The 20,088-nt window shown below is 41.7% G+C and overlaps 1 protein-coding gene across 6 annotated transcripts in view; it reads right to left on the reverse strand.

Moving 5' to 3' along the window:
- Positions 1-645: 645 nt before the first annotated feature.
- Positions 646-20,088, reverse strand: part of LOC131219338 (uncharacterized) — a 64,961-nt gene continuing 45,518 nt past the window's right edge. For 5 of the 6 annotated variants that reach the window (XM_058214423.1, XM_058214422.1, XM_058214421.1 and 2 more), the window contains 5 exons: positions 10,647-10,805; positions 9,249-9,599; positions 4,259-4,679; positions 2,090-2,195; positions 646-1,113 (listed from right to left, as the gene is read on the reverse strand). In XM_058214423.1, coding sequence (XP_058070406.1) covers positions 906-1,113; positions 2,090-2,195; positions 4,259-4,679; positions 9,249-9,599; positions 10,647-10,805 — 1,245 coding nt within the window. In that variant the 3' untranslated portion in view covers positions 646-905. The remainder of the gene's footprint in view (positions 1,114-2,089; positions 2,196-4,258; positions 4,680-9,248; positions 9,600-10,646; positions 10,806-20,088) is intronic. The other variant, XM_058214425.1, reaches the window with a different exon arrangement.

The following is a 20,088-nucleotide window of genomic DNA, read 5'->3' on the forward strand; positions in this document are numbered from 1 at the left end:
CTACCGTTGAAAAATTCTTGCCGGCCAAATAAGTTTTAGATCAAGCTGATATTTGTGTTTTCCATTCATGTCTTTATGATCTTACGAACAGGTTGGATGATAAATAAACATCACTGTAGCCCTTAGGAAGGCTTCAATGGTGGAAATCATTATTCTCACTGTTTCCTGTGGTATGGTACACTTGAGCTTTGGATGTGCTTCAATTTTGGGCTCAACCGCTAAAGCGAGCTGGAAAAACAGATGGTGGGCCCAATAGAGTTTACTCAGTACGATAAAAGCGCAATCCGATTTCTGATTTAAACCCCCCAAAGGCCAGATACAAGACTTACTTGTTAGGGTTTTCAAGGGCAAATTACATACTCTTATGCATATCAAACCACAGACATGCATGGTTGGGCATGCCTGACAAAGAACCGAGATCAAAAGTGGAAAACCAGGCCATGTCCATCTGGGCCTGGCTCAAGCTAGATTCAGGCTCATGCTCAAGCCAGGCATAAACTTCTTAGCCAAATCAGGACCTATGCATTTTGACCCATCACCGGCCCAGGCTAGGTTTTATTTTGTGAACCTGACTTGGGCAGACGTCGGTTTGGCCCAAGCTCGAATGATGCCATCCCTACCCATTTTATTAGAACAGTCGGAAAATAAATGATAAAAGCGTCTCACACTGCAATCAATCAGGGTATCAGTTTCCACTTCCACAGCCCCTCCAACCCCCAAGCAATTCAACACATGCCTGTCTATACAAAACTATATTTTGATTTTTGATAAAATAATTACTATTTAATAAAATTACAAGGCAAATCATCATCCCATCATCCATCGTCAATAATTCTGAGCAATCAAGGCCATTGGATGTGGATCAAGGGAAAAAAAAAATCCATCTGATTTGCCTTAAAAAGCCATCATTCACTTCTAAGAATAATCTCTCTTTCCCACATACACAAACCAGAATTTTCCACATCTCGATGCGATAAAACAGGCAGACCAGATGCTTTCCCACCAAGAGCATTTGAAAACATCATAAGAAGGGTCTGGCAAGCATGACGTTCGTCAATCTTCTGTTCATCTGTTTGTTCCCATGAAAGGTCCTTCCATGGCTGATAGTATGACCTGTAGAAATAAAAATACAATGAAAGTGATTGAGAAATGGGAGCACTAAATCGCCAACATGGTAAACTTCTCTGCAATCCAAGCCATGCATCAGGCGTATATCTCTATGCATGTATGCTGGTTCAGAAATCAGGCTGGTACATTCATCAGGTGGACCACACATGTTGAGTGTGAACAGTTGTTCTAACCTATTGATTTATTTGACAATCATCTGATCTACCTGATGAACAGATCAAAATGATTTTTGAGCAAGTAGCACACAGTGGGACCTGTAGATGGACAGCCTAGATCCCACGAAGGCTGTCAATGGACTCGGCTTGGACTGAGATACTAGGTCCGGGCCTGAAATTTATGCCTGTTTATAAATAGGCCCAGGCTCAGGCTTCATCTAAGAGCCCATCAGCCGAACACAACCCACCTGCACCATTTAAGGTTACAAGGGCATTTTTGTCATGTCATGCATGATTGGGCATGCCAAACAAACAGCCTAGGTCTTGCACAAAAGGAGGTGAGCTCAGGCCGGATCTGGACCCAGGCAATGGATAATCATCATGGGGGCTTGGGCCTATTTTTGGCTCAGAACGGAGCCAGGCCGAACGCAGGCCAGGTTTTGCTTTGGGCAGGGCTTGGACAAACCTCTGCCCGGCACGAACCCAGCCTGTTGACAGCCCTTGATCCCATACATGATTGTATGCATAGTTGAATCAAAAAGTATACATTTCGAACAAATACAGAAGAAATAACAAAACATAATGATATTTCTTGGTATTCATAATGAGAAGTTCACCCCATAATGCCTTTGTGCTCCTTTCAAGCCCAACTTGAAAGTGAAGTGATTGTGATTTTGTGCCTTGAGCCTCAGCATGAATGCTCAAGAAATGAAATTTTGGTTGTTTCTGCTTCATTAGGCATTAGCAACTGCAAGTCAATTCAATAGTGCATCCAAACACACTGGAAGTTGGAAGAATATCCTTACCATCTCCAAGAAGGATTAGCTTCAACTGGGCAACGTATCTTTGAACATAGAAATGGGGTATGACTGCTGTCTTCATCATTCAATGGGTCCGATGCATCATCAAGACCTAGATATAAACAATATAATCAAATTAAAAGAGACTCAACTTTCTACTAATAACAAATAGGGAGGTGGACAGAATTAAAGTTACATGAAGCGTGATTGAAAGAGACGGTAGATTTTGAGTACAGGAGCAGAAAAGGCATCTGTTTCAAAATCATGGCAAGTATAAACATCTAGGAAGTGAGAGCAGGGGCATGATGTCAACTGGAGCGGAACTTGGGTAGAATGCTCGTGCGACTAAGCACTAGTCAATTTTACACCTGCAATTTATCGTGGGAAGGGGCATTAACAAGCACTTTTTGGGTGTGGTTGGCCCTTCATTTGAGGGCTATTTTTGTCTTTTCAATTATTTGATGAAAGTAATTAGCTCCCACTTCTCTTCCTCTCTATGCATAATAGCCCATACATAAGTGTGCTACAAGGGGGAGGCTTTGTGGGGCCCAACATGATGACCATGTAACATCCACACCCTGCATCTGTTGCACCCGATAATGATAGGACAGTAGCCTAAAAATGAGGTAGATCAAAAGCACAAGTGGGCCACAATACCATGTGTGTTGCACATGCCATACCTAGTCAATACAAGAAAAGTCCTTGGAATATGTACTGAAATGGACAATCGTAATTGGGGCTGTTTATTTTATCCTGAATGGAGCAAGACATGGTATGATGGTAACAATGTGTCAGCCTGTCCCAAGTCCAGGTAGAAGAGCATTGATGTAAGGTACACAACTGTCCTTAGAACTTGTGCCAACCAACCATGCACTCCAAACAGCTGGGAGAAGGTTATGATGAAGACATTGAGATGGATCACAAACTCCATTCAAGTGGGCCCATGGTTCTGTGTTCCACATCATTAACCGATCAGCTTCACCGCAGATGGACTGTGGCTCAAAAGTCTTCTAGAGTGGAACATCCAAGTAATCCAATCTCTAGCCTTTTTTTCTATTGAATGTGTTGCTGTGTTTTTATTAGCAAAGGGTCAGAATTGTCCCATCTGGAATGTTTTTGGGGCATGGTTAACATGAGACCCACCAGATTAATGATCTCGCTCATTATAGGATCCACTTTGATGAGTCAATGCTGCTAATAGTGAACTCAGGCTCACTAAAATAAGAATAAATAAAATGATAGTTCACTAGAGAACTATATGAAGTTCCGTCGATAACCATTTCCTGTGCAAGACCGAGAAGTACGCCTCATAAAGAGTTAGGATGTGCTTGGTCAATCCATACTCTAGAGTATTTTGCAATCTCATCACATGAGAAGGTCCTGAAGTTATCATGACGGGGGGGGGGGGGGAGGGAGGGGGGAGAATGGCCATTGGCTGCAATCAAACACTGGCTGGACTGCCATTTCAAGCCCCACTTTGAAGGATTTCCTCCGCTGAGAGGGCAGCTTCAGAACTTTCTTGTTTCTGCATGTTACAAACAGAAATCTCTTTGAAGGACCAAGTAGAGCTGGGCATTGAGTCGAGCCAAACCGAGTTAGGGCTGACCCAAAATAGGCCTGACCTGAACTCGACCCGACTCAGTGCCAAGTCTAGCATGCCTGACCCGATCCGAGTCCGAGTCTGGCCTGAACTAATCCGGACCGAGTCTGACCCAGTCACGAGTAACAAGTCGGGTCAGGTGCCATGGGTATCCACGGGCTGAAATCACAACTCAAGACCTAGATTCACTTGCCAGAAATGCAGCCTCTCCATCAGCTACATGGCATCGCAGATCTGAAACGTCAGATTTGAGTTTTTTTAATATATATATATACACGAGTCGAGTCCGTACCGAGTTGGATTTCGGGTCGAGTTGAGTTGAGATACTGGGTGACTCGAACTCGACTCCGTTTGAGTTCGGATTGGACGAAGTCAACTCGGTTCGGATCGACTCACCCACTCGGTTCGGATCGAGTCGGATCTGACAAGTCGAGTTTGCCGAGTCGAGTTGTCCTGTGCCCAGCTCTAGGAGCAAGGTTCCTATTTAAACAGTAAAATTTTAGCAGCAGTAAATTTTACTTTTCTTTTTTATCTTTCCTATTCCAATTTTAGCAGCAGTAAATGAACCAACATACCTGTTGAATTGGCAGCATCAGAATGGAGTAATAAACAAAGCGCAGAAACAACTGATGCAAGCACTCTGCAGTTTGTTCCAATAAGTTGTTGTAGGTACAAAAGTGTAGCAGCTACTACCTCGTCAATACCACGAACATTCTCCCTACTTTCAATCCATCCTTTGTTGACATGTTCCAGTAGAGATTGTAAAGTTTCTATTCTTGATTGTTCTCGAGGAAGAGAGAAACTTGTTTTGCTAGATTTGCTTGAAACCCTCCCGAGAATTACTGAAGCTGTCAGCCAGCGTAAAAGCTTTGAAATCAGAGAGTCTTCGCTTTGTTCCTCTGACAATGTCAAATGTGGATCAAATTCTTTGGGCAGAGATGCCTGTAAAGCAGTAGGAACTGCCCACATGAGAAGCTTTGATAGTTTTTCTCTATCCTGTGGGACAATGTCAAGTGCCAAAGACATCAAAAATATGTTCGGATGGGTCAAATCTATGCAATATGTAACACAAATAGCTTTTGGACATTTTTCCCCCTCAAATCGTTTTCTTAGGGTGGAGAACTTTGAACATTGAAAGGGCAAAAGAATACATTTTAAATGAAGTTGGGTTCTATTGGGAACTGAAAAATGTGGCTGCTATGCCAATGCAGATTTCACTCTCAATCAGTGTTCGTAGTTACTGTCCACATAGCAGACAACTTCCAATATATCGATGCCTCTTTGGAACAGGTAAAGGTTCTATAAGGCGTTCTTAGACACTTTGAAGCTGTGTCAGGCCACCAGGTGAGCATTACAAAAAGTGCCCTGCTTGGGGTGAGATGTATCCAATGAAGAGATGTTTGCTCTTGCTAATTGGATGGGTTGTAAAAATGTCTCCTCCAATGAAATATCTCGCTCTCTCAATTGGAGGCAAAGCCTCAGGCTCTTCCTTCTTGATAGAAGAATATCCACAAGAATTACACTGATCAAGGATACCAGTTTACTTCTTATCCGTGTCCAAAACGGCAACCAATGTTTCAAATATCGACAATATTGGCTAATATATCATTTTTTTTCCCACATGCACGTTATGATATATGACTGGAAAGCATATTTTTACAATATATCATTGATATTTACCCATATATCCCATATTCAATGTAAATCAGGGTGTTTTATATATATATATATATATATATATATATATATATATATATCCAAAAAAAGGTTTTCTTTTTGCACTTGGAGAGGGATTTAGGGCTGAAACCCCCAAAGGTGAGAAAAATGCTTTCTTTGAGTTAAATGGATTTCAAACAAGAAATCAGAATTTCCAATGTGAAAAATGGAAGCAATTGGGAAACCGGGAAATATTTTGAATCCTTGCATATTCATGACTTTTAAGAGTTAAATGGATTTCAAACAAGAAATCAGAATTTCCAATGTGAAAAATGGAAGCAATTGGGAAAATCTGAATTTCTTTGGTTTTAACATTTAAATTTGTTATACAATGGTGAAAAACATATGCTTGTGAGGGTAGGCTGATCTACAAATTTGGCCAGAACCTTTCATCTTCTTTATATATATATATATATATATATATATTTATTGTTGTTGTTGTTGTATGTGTTTAGATGCTTTTAGTATATCAAATTTGAATGTTATGAACTCATTTTGGATATAATTAAGTTTTTTGTTTTTGTTTTTTTTCTTTTTTTTTAACAGTTTGAGTTCTGACTTGCAGTAATAATAGATAACTTGTGGAATATTGTAACATGCTTTGAGATGGTTTTGGGTTTGAAGATTAATATTGATACAAGCGAAATGACGGTGGTTCGGCTGAGCAGTGGGGAGGTGTCGAGGTTGGCTACTGTATTCGGATGCAGGACGAAGTTTTTTCCTTCCACATAGTTGGGTTTGCCTCTGTGTATTGGGGAGCTGGTAAAGCATCTCCAGGACAAGGTTATAGAGAATTGAGAGAAAGTTGTAAAGCTGGAAACATCGCCACATGTCATTGTGTGGTCTATTGACCCTTATTAAAGCCACCTTTTTCTAATATGACGTTGCATTTTATGTCCCTTTTCAAATACCCCAAATCGATGTTGGACAAGATGGAAAAGTTAAGAAGAGATTTTCCATGGAGAGAGGCAAAAGAAAATAAGTTTCATCTCTGTTCACATGGAAAGAGGTTTGCAAGCCGATATAGATGTAGGCAAAGCCGGCATCAGGGAGTAGGAAACCATAAATCTTGCTTTGTTCAGTAAACGACTATGGAGGTTTGGAACTGAAGAAGGATGACTATGGAGCGTGTTAATATGGTGCCTAAGTTGGGGGGGGGGGGGGGGGGGAGAGAGATCTTTGCTTTATCATGCCTCTAGCCTTTGGAAAGTTGTGGTATCAATATCTCATAAATTTCGTAAGGGGGTCCCCATTTCACTGTGTGATAGGGGGCACATTCATTTTTGTGAAGACGTGGTGTGGAGATAAAGCATTGCAGGAGATCTTTTAAGAGTAGCTCGCCTCGCCATCGACAGGGAAATTACAGTCAACCAATGTTATTCCAGTTGTGGCGGTTCTGCAGCATTGTCTCTTGCATGCCAAAGAGATGTGACAGATGAGAAAGTCGAGGATTTGGTGAGACTGTTGGATCGTCTAAAGGATTATTTTCCTCGGCAAGAAAAAAGGAATCCATGGTCTGGCATGTGCATACCTCGAGTCGCTTTTCTATTCGCTCTTTCTACAGGATGCTTCGGAAATCACCTCGGACTTCAGTTTTTTGTCACCCCTTTTATCCTTGGTCTTATGTATTTCCTACCAGAGTTGCAGCCTTTGTTTGGTTGGTGAGGAGGAAAAGAGTGATAATGATCGACGACCTTCAAAAGAGATCCTTGATCCTCCCTAACATTTGCATTATGTGTACAGTGAAGCGGAAACTATTGATCATCTCTTTATTCATTGCCCCTTCACTTAGAAGGTTTGGGAATGTTTCCTAAGCATCTTCAATGTATCGTTGGTGATGCTGAAGTTGGTTGAAGATCTTTTATGGGCTTGCCATAGGGGAGGGGTGGGAAAAGAAGAAAAGGCGATGTGGCTGCTGGTTATTATGATGGTGTTTTGGATAATATGGGGGATCAAAATTGCTGATACTTCCAAAAAGGAGTCCTTCTGTGGAAAAGGTCGTGACTCATGCGGAAGGCTATGATTTAAGTGGTGGGATGGGCTTCCAATGTAAAGGGGGTGGATGCTGCTAATCTTTTATCTTTTTTTAGTTGGTAGTTTTGGGTTGTTTTCTTTTCCCACCTGGCTTTTGCTTTGGTGGGTCTTTTTAAAAAAATTTCATTGTCTCTAAAAATATATATAGTTTGAGTTCTAAGTGTGTAATTATATATCGTTTAACAATTTGTAATAATTTGAGTTCTAAGTGTGTAATCACATATCATTTAACATTTCCCGATGTTTCATAGAAGACCCTTGGACTGCAAAACTTTGTGTAACATTTGCAATGTTTCCAAATATATCCCACAATATTTCCCAATCTCAAAGCTGTGATATCATCTACAATAACAAAATTTGAAACATTGATGCATGCAATGATTGCAAAAAGAATTGAAAAATGCAAAAGGTATTTCCTTTGGCAAGGAAGGGGAGAGAATCACAATTCTATCTTGTGAAGTGGGAAGATGTGCAGAAGTTAAAGTGAAGAGCCATTGGGGTGGGGAGGATTATGTTGAAGAATTGGGTTTTGTGGGCAAATGGTGGTGGAGATTTGGTAAGGAGCAGGAGGCAATGCAGACTACTGTAATCCACGCGAATAGAGCTGGATGGTTCCCAGGCATCTCCTCTGGAAAAAGCTCAGGTCAGAAATGTGGAAAGAAATTATTAGTTAGGGTAGGGTCGATGTTGAAAAAGAATCTTCCAAGCAGTGGGGAGACTTTTTGACAGTGGTGTTTGTTGTTGCATTGATCAAGGCAATGGGTCAGATTTTACCCTGATCCTGAGGATCTTTCGTTGCCGGAGGTGCATCCTTCCCTTTTGCCCCTTGCAAATTTGAAAGACACAAAAGCTTCAGATTGCTACACCTATGTGGGGTAAGAGTCCTTTGGAAAGTGATGTAAAGAAGAAACCTTTGAGAAGGGCGTCTCCTGAAGCATCAATAGTACCATCTTGGACCTTTGTGTTGTTGGACAGATGGTCTGCTCTTCCTTTGTAGCAATGTCATATTATCATTTAGAATATGATTCCGGCCACACTTCTTCAGGGGATTTGGAAAGAGAGAAATCATAGTTTAAAGAAAAGGTTTCTTCTATGGAGAACCTTTATCACTTAATTCTTTCCATGGCTCTTGATTGGACCCTTCCCATTTCGGAGTTTAGAGGAATCACCTGCGCTGACATAGTTAGTGATTAGAGTGTATTATTTCATCATTTATCTTGATTCTTCTTCCCATTATTCTTCCTTGGCATCCGAGGGGCCTGTCCACATTGTTGCATTGTTTTTGGCAGAAGAGATGACAACCCTTTTTTGCTCTTTCTTTCTTTCCTTCTTTTTTCACTTGCTTGACTTTGCTAATAAATTGGCCATCCACGAAATAAAAAATAAAAAATCATAGAGACAAGTGTGCAATTTTACTATTTTAGTCATGTTTATTAAAATACATTATTTTGTGAAAATCATTCCGCTGTGTAACATTTAAGTTACAAAAAAAAATGCTAACAGATATCAAATTAACATCTTAAGGACATAGAAATGCACCACCAGAAACAAGTTTTATTATTTTCAGCATGTATTAAGTGTCCAATCAAACATGATAGATGGTAATCTTCACAGCAGCAGGGAGACTGTTTTGTCATGTCACGTCGCTCACTGCACTGATATTAAAACATTCATTCTATGAAAACAATGCAGTGAACTTGGGAATTATTCAAGTTTTTGACAAGTAAATGAGGAATAAATCAAGTGGATACATTCCAATCCAGCAGTGAACATGAGACACACAGAGAGAGAGAGAGAGAGAGAGAGAGAGGATACCACGAGAAATATGATTGCTGGTGGTGTGCTCATTAGTATGGTTTTCAAACCAAATTCAGCAGTAAGACCAAATCTCATGCCACTGAATTCATCAACGGCTTGAAATATTTGAAATAGCCCATCCACTGTTAAGGTAAAATGCGGTTGGTATATCTTTCTTTTTTGTGAAATCCTCAAAGTTGATACCAATACGCCAAAAATAGAATTTACCAATTCAACATTTTCCTTCAGTGACTTCAACCCGCTTATAAAGAGAGTATGCAAATGAAATGAAAGTTCTGATAATTGCTCGAGGCCATACTTCTGCAGCCATTCTACAAGTATTCTCGCGGAAATAACAACATTGACAACCTAATATCCAAACATACAAACAAATTTAGTAAAATAAAGTTTGCAACAATGTATTCGTAAACAAAACATAGAACCTTAACAATAAATAAATAAACAAAAATAAATAGAATATAGCAGGAAAAATTATAGAACTAGCAAAGAAGCATAGGAAAGAGCACGAAACAGAGCAAATGAGTAACTGAGTCATTTCCCAAGCTAGAGTTGGCGAGGTTGAAAGCAATTCGATTCTTTCTCAATAAGTTAAAATTGATAGTTACACATATTGTAATAAGAAGTAACAACAACCCTAACTCCAATAACTATAACACTCAGATATTTCATAGTAATGTATGCAATCTTGCAAAAACTAGTGGAATATTCACATTTATCATACTATATTTTCCTGAGAGATTGTAAATTTGGAACGAATTTGGAAAAGTACTCCAACATTGCGCATCATATCATATGGAATTATCATGTTTTTTACATTCTGCTCTTCAAGAAAAACATTAGTGGAACTCTTTCTCCTACTTTCGATACAAACACCCAATAAATAAAATACAATAGTGTACTTTCTTTGTTTCTCTTTTTTTCAGTCTCACTTTGCTTTTGTGTAATGCATGTATGGGTGTAGATAATTAGTGACCCTACGATCCATGATGGTTTCAATTTGAAATACAGGCTGCCAAGTGCTAAAACTGTTTTATTTCTGGTACTTTGAACCAACAATAAAATTACACATTGTTAGTTTTATCCTCAAAAGATGGTACCAAAAAGACAAGATTATAGGCATAACCAGAAACATAGAGATGAAGAAAGAAAGTAGCAAAAAGATTTTATTTTTTAAAAAAAGAAAGAAAGAAAAAAATGCTTAAACATGAAGCAAACTTTTGCACTAGAATGATAGTGCTACATTGATAAGTATCTGTTGTAGATGAGAAAAAAAATCTGCTGAAATTACTGTCTGATTCATTTCAGAATTAGGAAATCAACTTTTAAGCAAAATAAACAATAAATTAAACTTTTAAAAAAAAAAAAAAAAAAAAACAAAGAAAGATGCGCAATTACCTCTAAAACAGTTGTTGTCTGTGTCAAACAAAAGTCCTTGTGATCTCCAAATAGCTCTGCCCGAGAAAATGAGAGGATAGATGATAACCATGAAATTAAACCACACTGGTCAACTAGGTAATATGCTAGCCTATGAAATTCAACAGACTTCTTCACTATCTGCAATGTAATTCAAAGAGGGATCCCAATCTTTAGTTAGGGCTAATTTACAAGAAATTATGTCATGGTGAATTCAAAGAACAAAAATGCATATGTTAGGAAGGTAAAGGTAGCACACAAGCAACTCGAAGTCACAAAGTATAAAGTGAAGCCCTGCATATGTTCAGAGGGTAAAGGTGGCACACAGGCAACTCGAAGCCATGAAGTATAAAGTCAAGCCCTGAATATGTTCAGAGGGTAAAGGTGGCACACAAGCAACTCAAAGTCATTAAGTATAAAGATAAACCCTGATAAAATTCATGATAAAGGAGGAGGGTATGTTTGGCTATGTGTGAGCGAGAGTCTAAAGATTGTCTCTCCCCTCAAGTGCCACATCTCTAACAACATTTGGTACCCACAGGAGTACTTAATATCACACACATACACACCAAAACAATCTCCTACATCACACGCTATCTCATAAACTCCCCATCAAGCTGGAGCATGGATATTGCCCATGCCCAGCTTGCAGACAATTTATTGAAGATGAGGAGAACAACATGCTTTTGTCAGAATATCAGTTAACTGATTCCTTGATCAGACAAACCGAGTACACATTAACTTGGTCGGAATCTTCTCTCTGGTAAAATGGTTCTCTAGTGAAAAACTGAATTAGAGTAGATGTGGATCACAGCTTGACCTGGCAAATAGCAGTACTGAACTTCTCAAACCGTCCTCTAGGAACTGCTTTAAACCATAAATTGCTTTCTTCAGTTTGAACATCTGCTCTTTCTTTCCAGGTAAACACCAACTTTAGGTAAACATCTCTCGATTGTCCACCTCATACCATTGGTAGACCACTTTTGCCACTAGACGAGTATTTTATTTTTGCAGAAGAATCATCACGCTGATGCTTGAGGGTGTACACCCAATTGCAATCCCATATCCCTTCTCTATCTAGAACTGGCATCTCCTCCCTCATAACTGCTTTGAAATGAGAATTAGACAAAGCATCTGCAACTTTAGAAGGAATTGAGATAGAGGATATGGAAGAAAGATACGCCTTAAAGGAAAGAGGGATGGATCAATAGCACACAACTGGCAACTCAGGAGGAGGCAGCGAAACTGAATTGGATGATGGATGATGGCCATGAATCCTTGTCTTCCCCTGAGTCCTTCACCTTTAGTTGCTTCTCTGTGAGCTTGGACAGTTCTGGCATTACTGATGCAGGACATGGAAAATTAAATATGATATGCAAGATTGCAGGCTTAGATCACACCAATTCAGAAACAATCACACAAATTCCACATCCCACATGAAAATCCAAACATTCAATTAAAGGGGAATCTATGCGGGTCCAAGCCGACACAAGCTAGGACTGGACCAATAAAATTATAAACCAAACAATGTCAAAGGGAAATAAAATCAACTACTCATGCATAAAAATCAGTCCCTAATCCAAGGGATTCCCTAATTTCAATTCAAGGAACCCTGAGCCAAAAGATGATCCCGCGTGTGGACAACAACAATGGCCCAAACGGACGTGCGTGTGATCCCGGCCGCACGTGTGTGGGGCCCACTATTCAGAAAAAGGCCACCTTGGCCCTGGTCAGCCAGGGATGGACTCCAAAACCTCCAAATTTCAGCTCGATCCGATGTACGGTTTGTGCGTGGTGCTCCGCCGAAGTTTCAGCTCGCCTGCGGGCCGAAATCTGGAAACCTGCTTCAATGAAGAAATCTGATGCAACAAAAGGACAAATTCAAAGTACGGATGGTGGGGGAAGATGAAAAAAAAAGATGATGGAAGATGGGGGTGAATTGGGATCGATGTGGCTTCGCACCACGGTAGTTAGCCCTTCGAAAAGGGAGGGCTTCGCACCCACTTTTGAATTCTTCCACAACTCACGAAGAGAGCAGAAAATAAAGCAGGAATTTTTTATTAACTTCAATGAATGAAAAGAACTACAAAGGGTGCCTATTTATAGGGAGAACCCTATACCCAAAAACTCGCACCATGTGCGACACCTATTACTTGGCGATGAAGTAAACTAAAATAAAAACCAAACAAGGAAATCTAAAGCGTTCACGATGTTCTAAATAATAACAATAAGCAAAACCTAAAATATGAAATCAATCTGACAAGTGGGCCATGATTATGGGATCCCATGATGGGCTTTTCTTGACTATCGGGTCCACTTTTTTTGAACCAAAACTTGTCTTCTAGCTAGGAAGCCTTCCCTGAACGTCGTCATCGAGCCAGATCGATGGTGGGGTCCTCCTTCGTATGTACGTGCGTACGGGTGGTGGTGTGCAGGCGTGCGTGTGCACGATGTTCTCATCAACTCTCCCCAGCTGCGAAGATTTCGCCACTGGCGAAATAAAACTCCTGAACCGTTCTAGGATGTCGAGATCAAGTCTCTGAAGCTCCTCCTTAGTGAGCCACGTGTTGTCTGAAGCTGGATGTGACTTCCATTTAACTAGGCATTTCTGAAACCCGCCATCCGACGTGGAAATTATCTTATGGTCCAGGATATCCTCTATTTCCTCTCTGGGTGTGTGAAGGCTAGGTATGGGAGGCAGAGGCTGGGATGAAAGGTCTGGAAGAGGCCATGGATCAAAGGGTAAGTCTGGGGAATCAGGATGGGTGGGCGAAGGGCCGGACAAAGTATCAGTGGGTCCCTGAAAAGCAACTAGATCCTCCACATTGAATGTGGAACTAATTCCCATGGAAGGTGGAAGATCTACCTCATACGCATTGAGACCGTTTCGCTTTATAATTTTGAAGGGCCCAGCGCTACGCGCGTGTAACTTACGAACGGCCCCTGGAGGGTACCGCTCGGGCCTGATGCAGACCATCACAGAGTCCCCAATATTGAACTCTTTGAAACGTCTATGTAGGTCTGCAGAAAATTTGTAATGCTCATTACTAGTAGTGATCTTTCACCTGATTTCTTGATGCAATGAATGTATGTGATGCGCAAAAGACTCTGCAGACTCTGATGGCCTATGGGACAATGACATGGGGATAAGATCAATAGGCTTCCTAGGCTTATAACCAGTAACGACTTCAAAAGGACTTAGACCTGTGGACCTATTGACAGAACTATTGTATGCAAACTCGGCTATGGGTAGTACGGCGTCCCATGTCCTGGTATGCTCCCCCACTAAACATCGAAGTAAACTCCCTAGGCTCCTATTAACCACCTCAGTCTGGCCATCGGTCTGAGGGTGGTAGGCTAAAGAAAATTGGAGCCTAGTATTCCTTATGTGCCATAGTGTCTTCCAAAAGTAACTCATAAATCTCACGTCACGGTCCGACACTATGATTTTTGGTAATCCATGCAGTTTGATGACCTCACTAAAGAACAACTTGGCAACATGAGAGGTGTCGGAGGTCTTAGAACAAGGAATGAAGTGGGCTATTTTAGAGAAACGGTCTACGACAACGAATATGGAGTCATGCTTTCGAATAGTCTTAGGAAGTCCAAGTATGAAGTCCATACTGATGTCCTACCAAGGGATAAATAGGACTGGCAAAGGTGTATATAATCCTGTATTTTGTTTCCTCTGCTTTGCCAGTTGACAAGTATGGCATTGCCTCATAATTTTGGTCATGTCCCGCTTGAGGCTTGGCCAATGAAATCTATCCTCCACTAGGGCAATGGTCTTGTCACGACTGAAATGACCTGCAACCCCCCCTGAGTGTAACTCTCAGACAAGAAAATCACGAAGGGAGGTGCGTGGTATGCACAAGCGGTCACTCCTAAATAAATATCCGTCCAAAATTAAATACTCACTGTTAGCTCCTGACGGACTCTCTAATAAAGACATATACACAACTCCAAAATCTGGACACTCGGAATACTCTTCTTTGATGCGCTCAAGGCCCGTTAACTTCAACGTTCATGGAGTTGAGTAATGCGACTCGACGACTCAACACGTCGGCAGGCTTATTCTCTACACCGGCCTTGTGCTTAAGTACAAAAGTGTACTCTTGAAGGAATTGAACCCACTTAGCGTGCCTGGGGCTTAATTTCTTTTGAGAGTTCAAGTATCTTAAGGCCTCGTGATCTGAGAACAAGACGAATTCTTGCGGTAACAGGTAATGTCGCCAATGGCGTAGTGATTGCACTACCGCGTAGAATTCCTTGTCATAGGTAGAATATCTTTGCTTCGCCTCATTCAGTTTCTCACTAAAAAAGGCGACAGGGTGCCCTTCCTGGCTAAGTACTCCTATGCCGACTCCTGACGCGTCACATGCGACTTCAAAAGCTTTTAAAAAATTTGAAACTTGCGTGACTAGAGATTTGGTCATCTTGACCTTTATCTCCTTAAAGGCCTTCGAGGCGGCCTTTGTCCATTGAAACTCTCCCTTTTTTATGCAGTCTGTGATGGGAGCCACAATAGAACCGAAGCCTCGAATGAACCGCCTATAAAAGGTGGCTAAGCCATGAAAGCTGCGCACCTCATGAATATTGCGGGGTTCAGGCCAATTAACGATGGCCTTGACCTTCTCGGGATCCGCCGATACGCCCTCAGCTGACACAATAAAACCTAAGAAGATCACACTACTAGACAAGAACGCGCACTTCTTTAGGTTGGCGTACAACTTCTCGGCCCTAAGGATACCACAAACCCGCCTCAAATGGTTGAGGTGTTGCTCCTTAGTCATGCTATAAATCAAGATATCATCAAAGTATACGACCAGGAACTTCCCCATGAAGGGTCTCAACACTTGGGTCATCACACGCATGAAAGTGCTTGGGGCATTAGTTAACCCAAAAGGCATAACTAGCCACTCATATAGCCCATCCTTCGTCTTGAAGGCCGTCTTCCACTCATCACCAGGGCGTATACGGATTTGGTGATACCCACTTTTGAGGTCGATTTTTGAGAAGATAGTAGCATTAGCCATCATATCTAGCATGTCATCAAGACGCGGTATGGGAAATCGATACTTGATTGTGATTTTGTTGATGACCCTACTATCAACACACATCCTCCATGTGTCATCCTTCTTAGGTGTAAGAAGGGCGGGCACGACACACGGACTCATGCTCTCTCGAATAAAACCCTTCTCTAAGAGTTCATCAATCTGCCTCTTTAACTCAGCGTGCTCCTTTAGGTTTATTCTGTAATGCGGGAGGTTGGGTAGAGTTACCCTAGGGATTAAATCAATGGTATGTTGTATATCCCTCATAGGGGGAAGCTCATTCCATAAATCATTAGGAAAGACATCACGAAACTCATGTACTACTTGAATGGCCTCAGTGGGTAACTCTACGCTAGTTTCTGGTACACTCTCCCTAGCCACAAGGGCGTATATTATCGAGTCCACCTCCGTCTCTCGCTCAAAGTCTTTGGCATTTAAAATATAGAGCGGTTTGGACTTGGACTTCGACTCATTCACTTCTTTTGGGCTACTCACACAACTGTGTGGTGAACTCTTTTCCAGTTGTATTCTTGGGAGGCAGAGGATTTAACTTGACCTTCTTGCCCTCAAACTAGAATGTACACACATTTAAATGACCAAATATAGTCAAATCCTTATCATAGAGCCACGACCTACCCAGAATGATATGGCCCATATCCATAGGAATAATATCACACTAAATTGTGTCTTTATAAGATCCAAATTGAATAGGAATAAGACAGCGGTGCGAGACTGGAATGGATGTTTCATCAACCCAGGAGACTCTATAGGGCTGAGGATAGACTTCCATCTTCAAGCCCAAACGACTCACAGTGCTAGTCGATGCCACGTTGGCACAACTACCACTATCCACGATCATCTTATAGCTCTTTTCCCCACATTTTGCATAAGTGTAGAAGATCATGTTGCGGCGCCAGTCATCAGTGTTCTTGGCTTGAGTCAGGGCGCAACGCACAATTGCGAGGGTCAAAGACTCTTGTGCTCCCTCTTCCTCATCACTAGGGGTTCCGACTGGCTCATATTCCTCCTCCTCACTATCACTCTCTGGGGGCACTACTTCTACTTGCCCATTAATAAGGAGTACTTTGGTGCCCTCTCTCGTGCCACACTGGTGAGCAAAATGACCAAACCCCTGACACCTAAAACACCTAGTGGCCCCACTTCCACGTAAACTAGACCCGACAATCTCTTTACCCTTATCATCCTTAGGTCCGGGCGGCACACTAGGGGAAGGTTTGTTTTGGAATCCCGTGTTAGGTCTAGCCCCAGAGGGGTTGGCCTTAGTACCAGATTCGCGAAAGTCAAACCGCCTTCCCACAGATGCTTTAAGGTATTGCTCGACATCTAACACTAGTTGGTACAACTGTTCGATAGTGTCTATGTCTTTGGCGAGCAATTCTCTCCTAATGTCAGGACGGAGGCCCATTTTAAAACGAGCAAGGGTGAGTACGGGGTCCTCATCAACCTCACAGCGGGTCGAGTACTCTTCGAATTTCTCAATATAGTCAGCAACACTCATGGAACCCTGTCGAAGAGACTGCCACTCCTCAATCAACCGCATGCGATAAGAGAAAGGGAGGTACTTCTCTTTCAACGTTTCTTTCATTTCTCCCCAATGGACTATTGGAAGTTCCCTCGCTCTTTCTTTTTTTCGCTCAACCGTCGCCCAAAACCTCTTTGCTTGACCCACAAGCTTCATCTTGGCGAATCGGACTCGTCGAGCATCCGACATATCATACCACTCAAAATAGTGGTCCATATCCGCCAACCAATCTAAAAAAGCTTTAGGGTCCAAGTGGCCATCAAAAGTAGGGGCATCTACCCTAACTCCCTTGAGGAGTTGTGCATCTGGGTCATATTGATCATGATGTCCCTCACGGGGTGGGTGCACAGGTACGCGCCCATGACCAGCTCCTTGGCCGCCTCCATTCCTTGGTCTAACCTCCCGACCAATTGCCTGAGATTGGGCATCCTGCCCAGTGGTGGGGTTTGCCCTGAAGGAGGCCTCTATTTCTTCGAGACATTTATCTATGTGTTGTTCCAAATGCTTATTCAAGGACTCAACTTGCTGGGCTAACTTGACCACTGTTTCTTGTAGGTGCTCCATATTTAGTGCGGGGTGCAAATCGAAACCGCGACCTGTACGTGTGGGCATACACTGACTTGCTCAACCTAAGGACCTTCTATGACAACTATATGCGTCTAAAAACTAAATGACCCTACGAGACTATATGAAGGAGACTACACACTGTTACTAAAATTCAGCCATATATGATGGACTGAATGCATGAAGGACTCAAACAAACTAAACCCTAAATATGTGGTGATGCGAGATTCATCCTGTTTGATAGCCCATTGAGTTAGTGATGCAGGACATGGAAAATTAAATATGATATGCAAGATTGCAGGCTTAGATCACACCAATTCAGAAACAATCACACAAATTCCACATCCCACATGAAAATCCAAACATTCAATTAAAGGGGAATCTATGCGGGTCCAAGCCGACACAGGCTAGGACTGGACCAATAAAATTATAAACCAAACAATGTCAAAGGGAAATAAAATCAACTACTCATGCATAAAAATCAGTCCCTAATCCAAGGGATTCCCTAATTTCAATTCAAGGAACCCTGAGCCAAAAGATGATCCCGCGTGTGGACAACAACAATGGCCCAAACGGACGTGCGTGTGATCCCGGCCGCACGTGTGTGGGGCCCACTATTCAGAAAAAGGCCACCTTGGCCCTGGTCAGCCAGGGATGGACTCCAAAACCTCCAAATTTCAGCTCGATCCGATGTACGGTTTGTGCGTGGTGCTCCGCCGAAGTTTCAGCTCGCCTGCGGGCCGAAATCTGGAAACCTGCTTCAATGAAGAAATCTGATGCAACAAAAGGACAAATTCGAAGTATGGATGGTGGGGGAAGATGGAAAAAAAAGATGATGGAAGATGGGGGTGAATTGGGATCGATGTGGCTTCGCACCACGGTAGTTAGCCCTTCGAAAAGGGAGGGCTTCGCACCCACTTTTGAATTCTTCCACAACTCACGAAGAGAGCAGAAAAATAAAGCAGGAATTTTTTATTAACTTCAATGAATGAAAAGAACTACAAAGGGTGCCTATTTATAGGGAGAACCCTATACCCAAAAACTCACACCATGTGCGACACCTATTACTTGGCGATGAAGTAAACTAAAATAAAAACCAAACAAGGAAATCTAAAGCGTTCACGATGTTCTAAATAATAACAATAAGTAAAACTTAAAATATAAAACCAATCCAACGAGTAGGCCACGATCATGAGATCCCATGGTGGGCTTTTCTTGACTATCGGGCCACTTTTCTAAACCAAAACTTGTCTTCTAACTAGGAGGCCCTCTTGGATGATGGATGATGGCCATGAATCCTTGTCTTCCCCTGAGTCCTTCACCTTTAGTTGCTTCTCTGTGAGCTTGGACAGTTCTGAATAGGACTAACAAGGAAATTAAGATCACAGGGACAAGAAATGCATCATCATGAGATGACGTAATGGTAGCCATTTGTGGTGAGAGAGAAGTGAGGTACTCTCCCAAAGAAGGTAACATCTTTGGACATACATTTTTCTAGTCACTGGATAAGAACATTAATACTTTTTTTTAGTGTTCGAGTACCCTAAGAAGACAGTTCATGTGGCATGAGGTCCCAGCTTATTTTTCAACGGTCTTAAAACATGGTCAAAACACACACATCAAAGATTTTTGGGGAGAGAGAAATAAAGGGATATCAGGTTTCAAAAGCCTTATTAAAAATATACATGGTAATGGTTTTTTTAAGAGAGTAGAGATTTTATTCAAAAAAGGGTGCAAAAAAAAAAAAAAAAAAGGAACCCTGCCCACTTTCTTTTTTTTCTCTGAAAGGGAGCAGAGATTTTATTCAAAAAAGGGAGTGAAAAGTGCAAAAAAATATATAAATAAGGAACCCAGCAAGGAAGCCCAACCTACTTAAGAGAGACAATCAGCTGGAATCTAGCCTCCTCTTTCACAAAGAACAAAACCCTCCCTATAGATATAGAAACCGGAGCACTCGTCCCTTAAATGGCAATTGTTTCTCTTGCCCCAGATGGACCAAAGAATAGCCAATAAAGACAGCCTCCACAACTTCTTGCCATTCCTGCGGATGCTGCTTCCATGCCAAGCAAGAAAGAGGTCCTTAATAGTGGCCAACATCACCCCCAGCAATCTTTAAAACCCCCCAAAAGCCCACCCAAATGTATCTAGCAAACAGGCAATGAGTAAATAAGTGGTTTACTGATTCTGCATTGCCAAAACACAAGGAGAACAGGTTGGGGATGCACATCGCTCTCTTATGAAGATTATCAATGGTGAGCAACCG

This window comes from Magnolia sinica, chromosome 11 (genome assembly GCF_029962835.1).
Source record: "Magnolia sinica isolate HGM2019 chromosome 11, MsV1, whole genome shotgun sequence".
Taxonomy (NCBI): domain Eukaryota; kingdom Viridiplantae; phylum Streptophyta; class Magnoliopsida; order Magnoliales; family Magnoliaceae; genus Magnolia; species Magnolia sinica.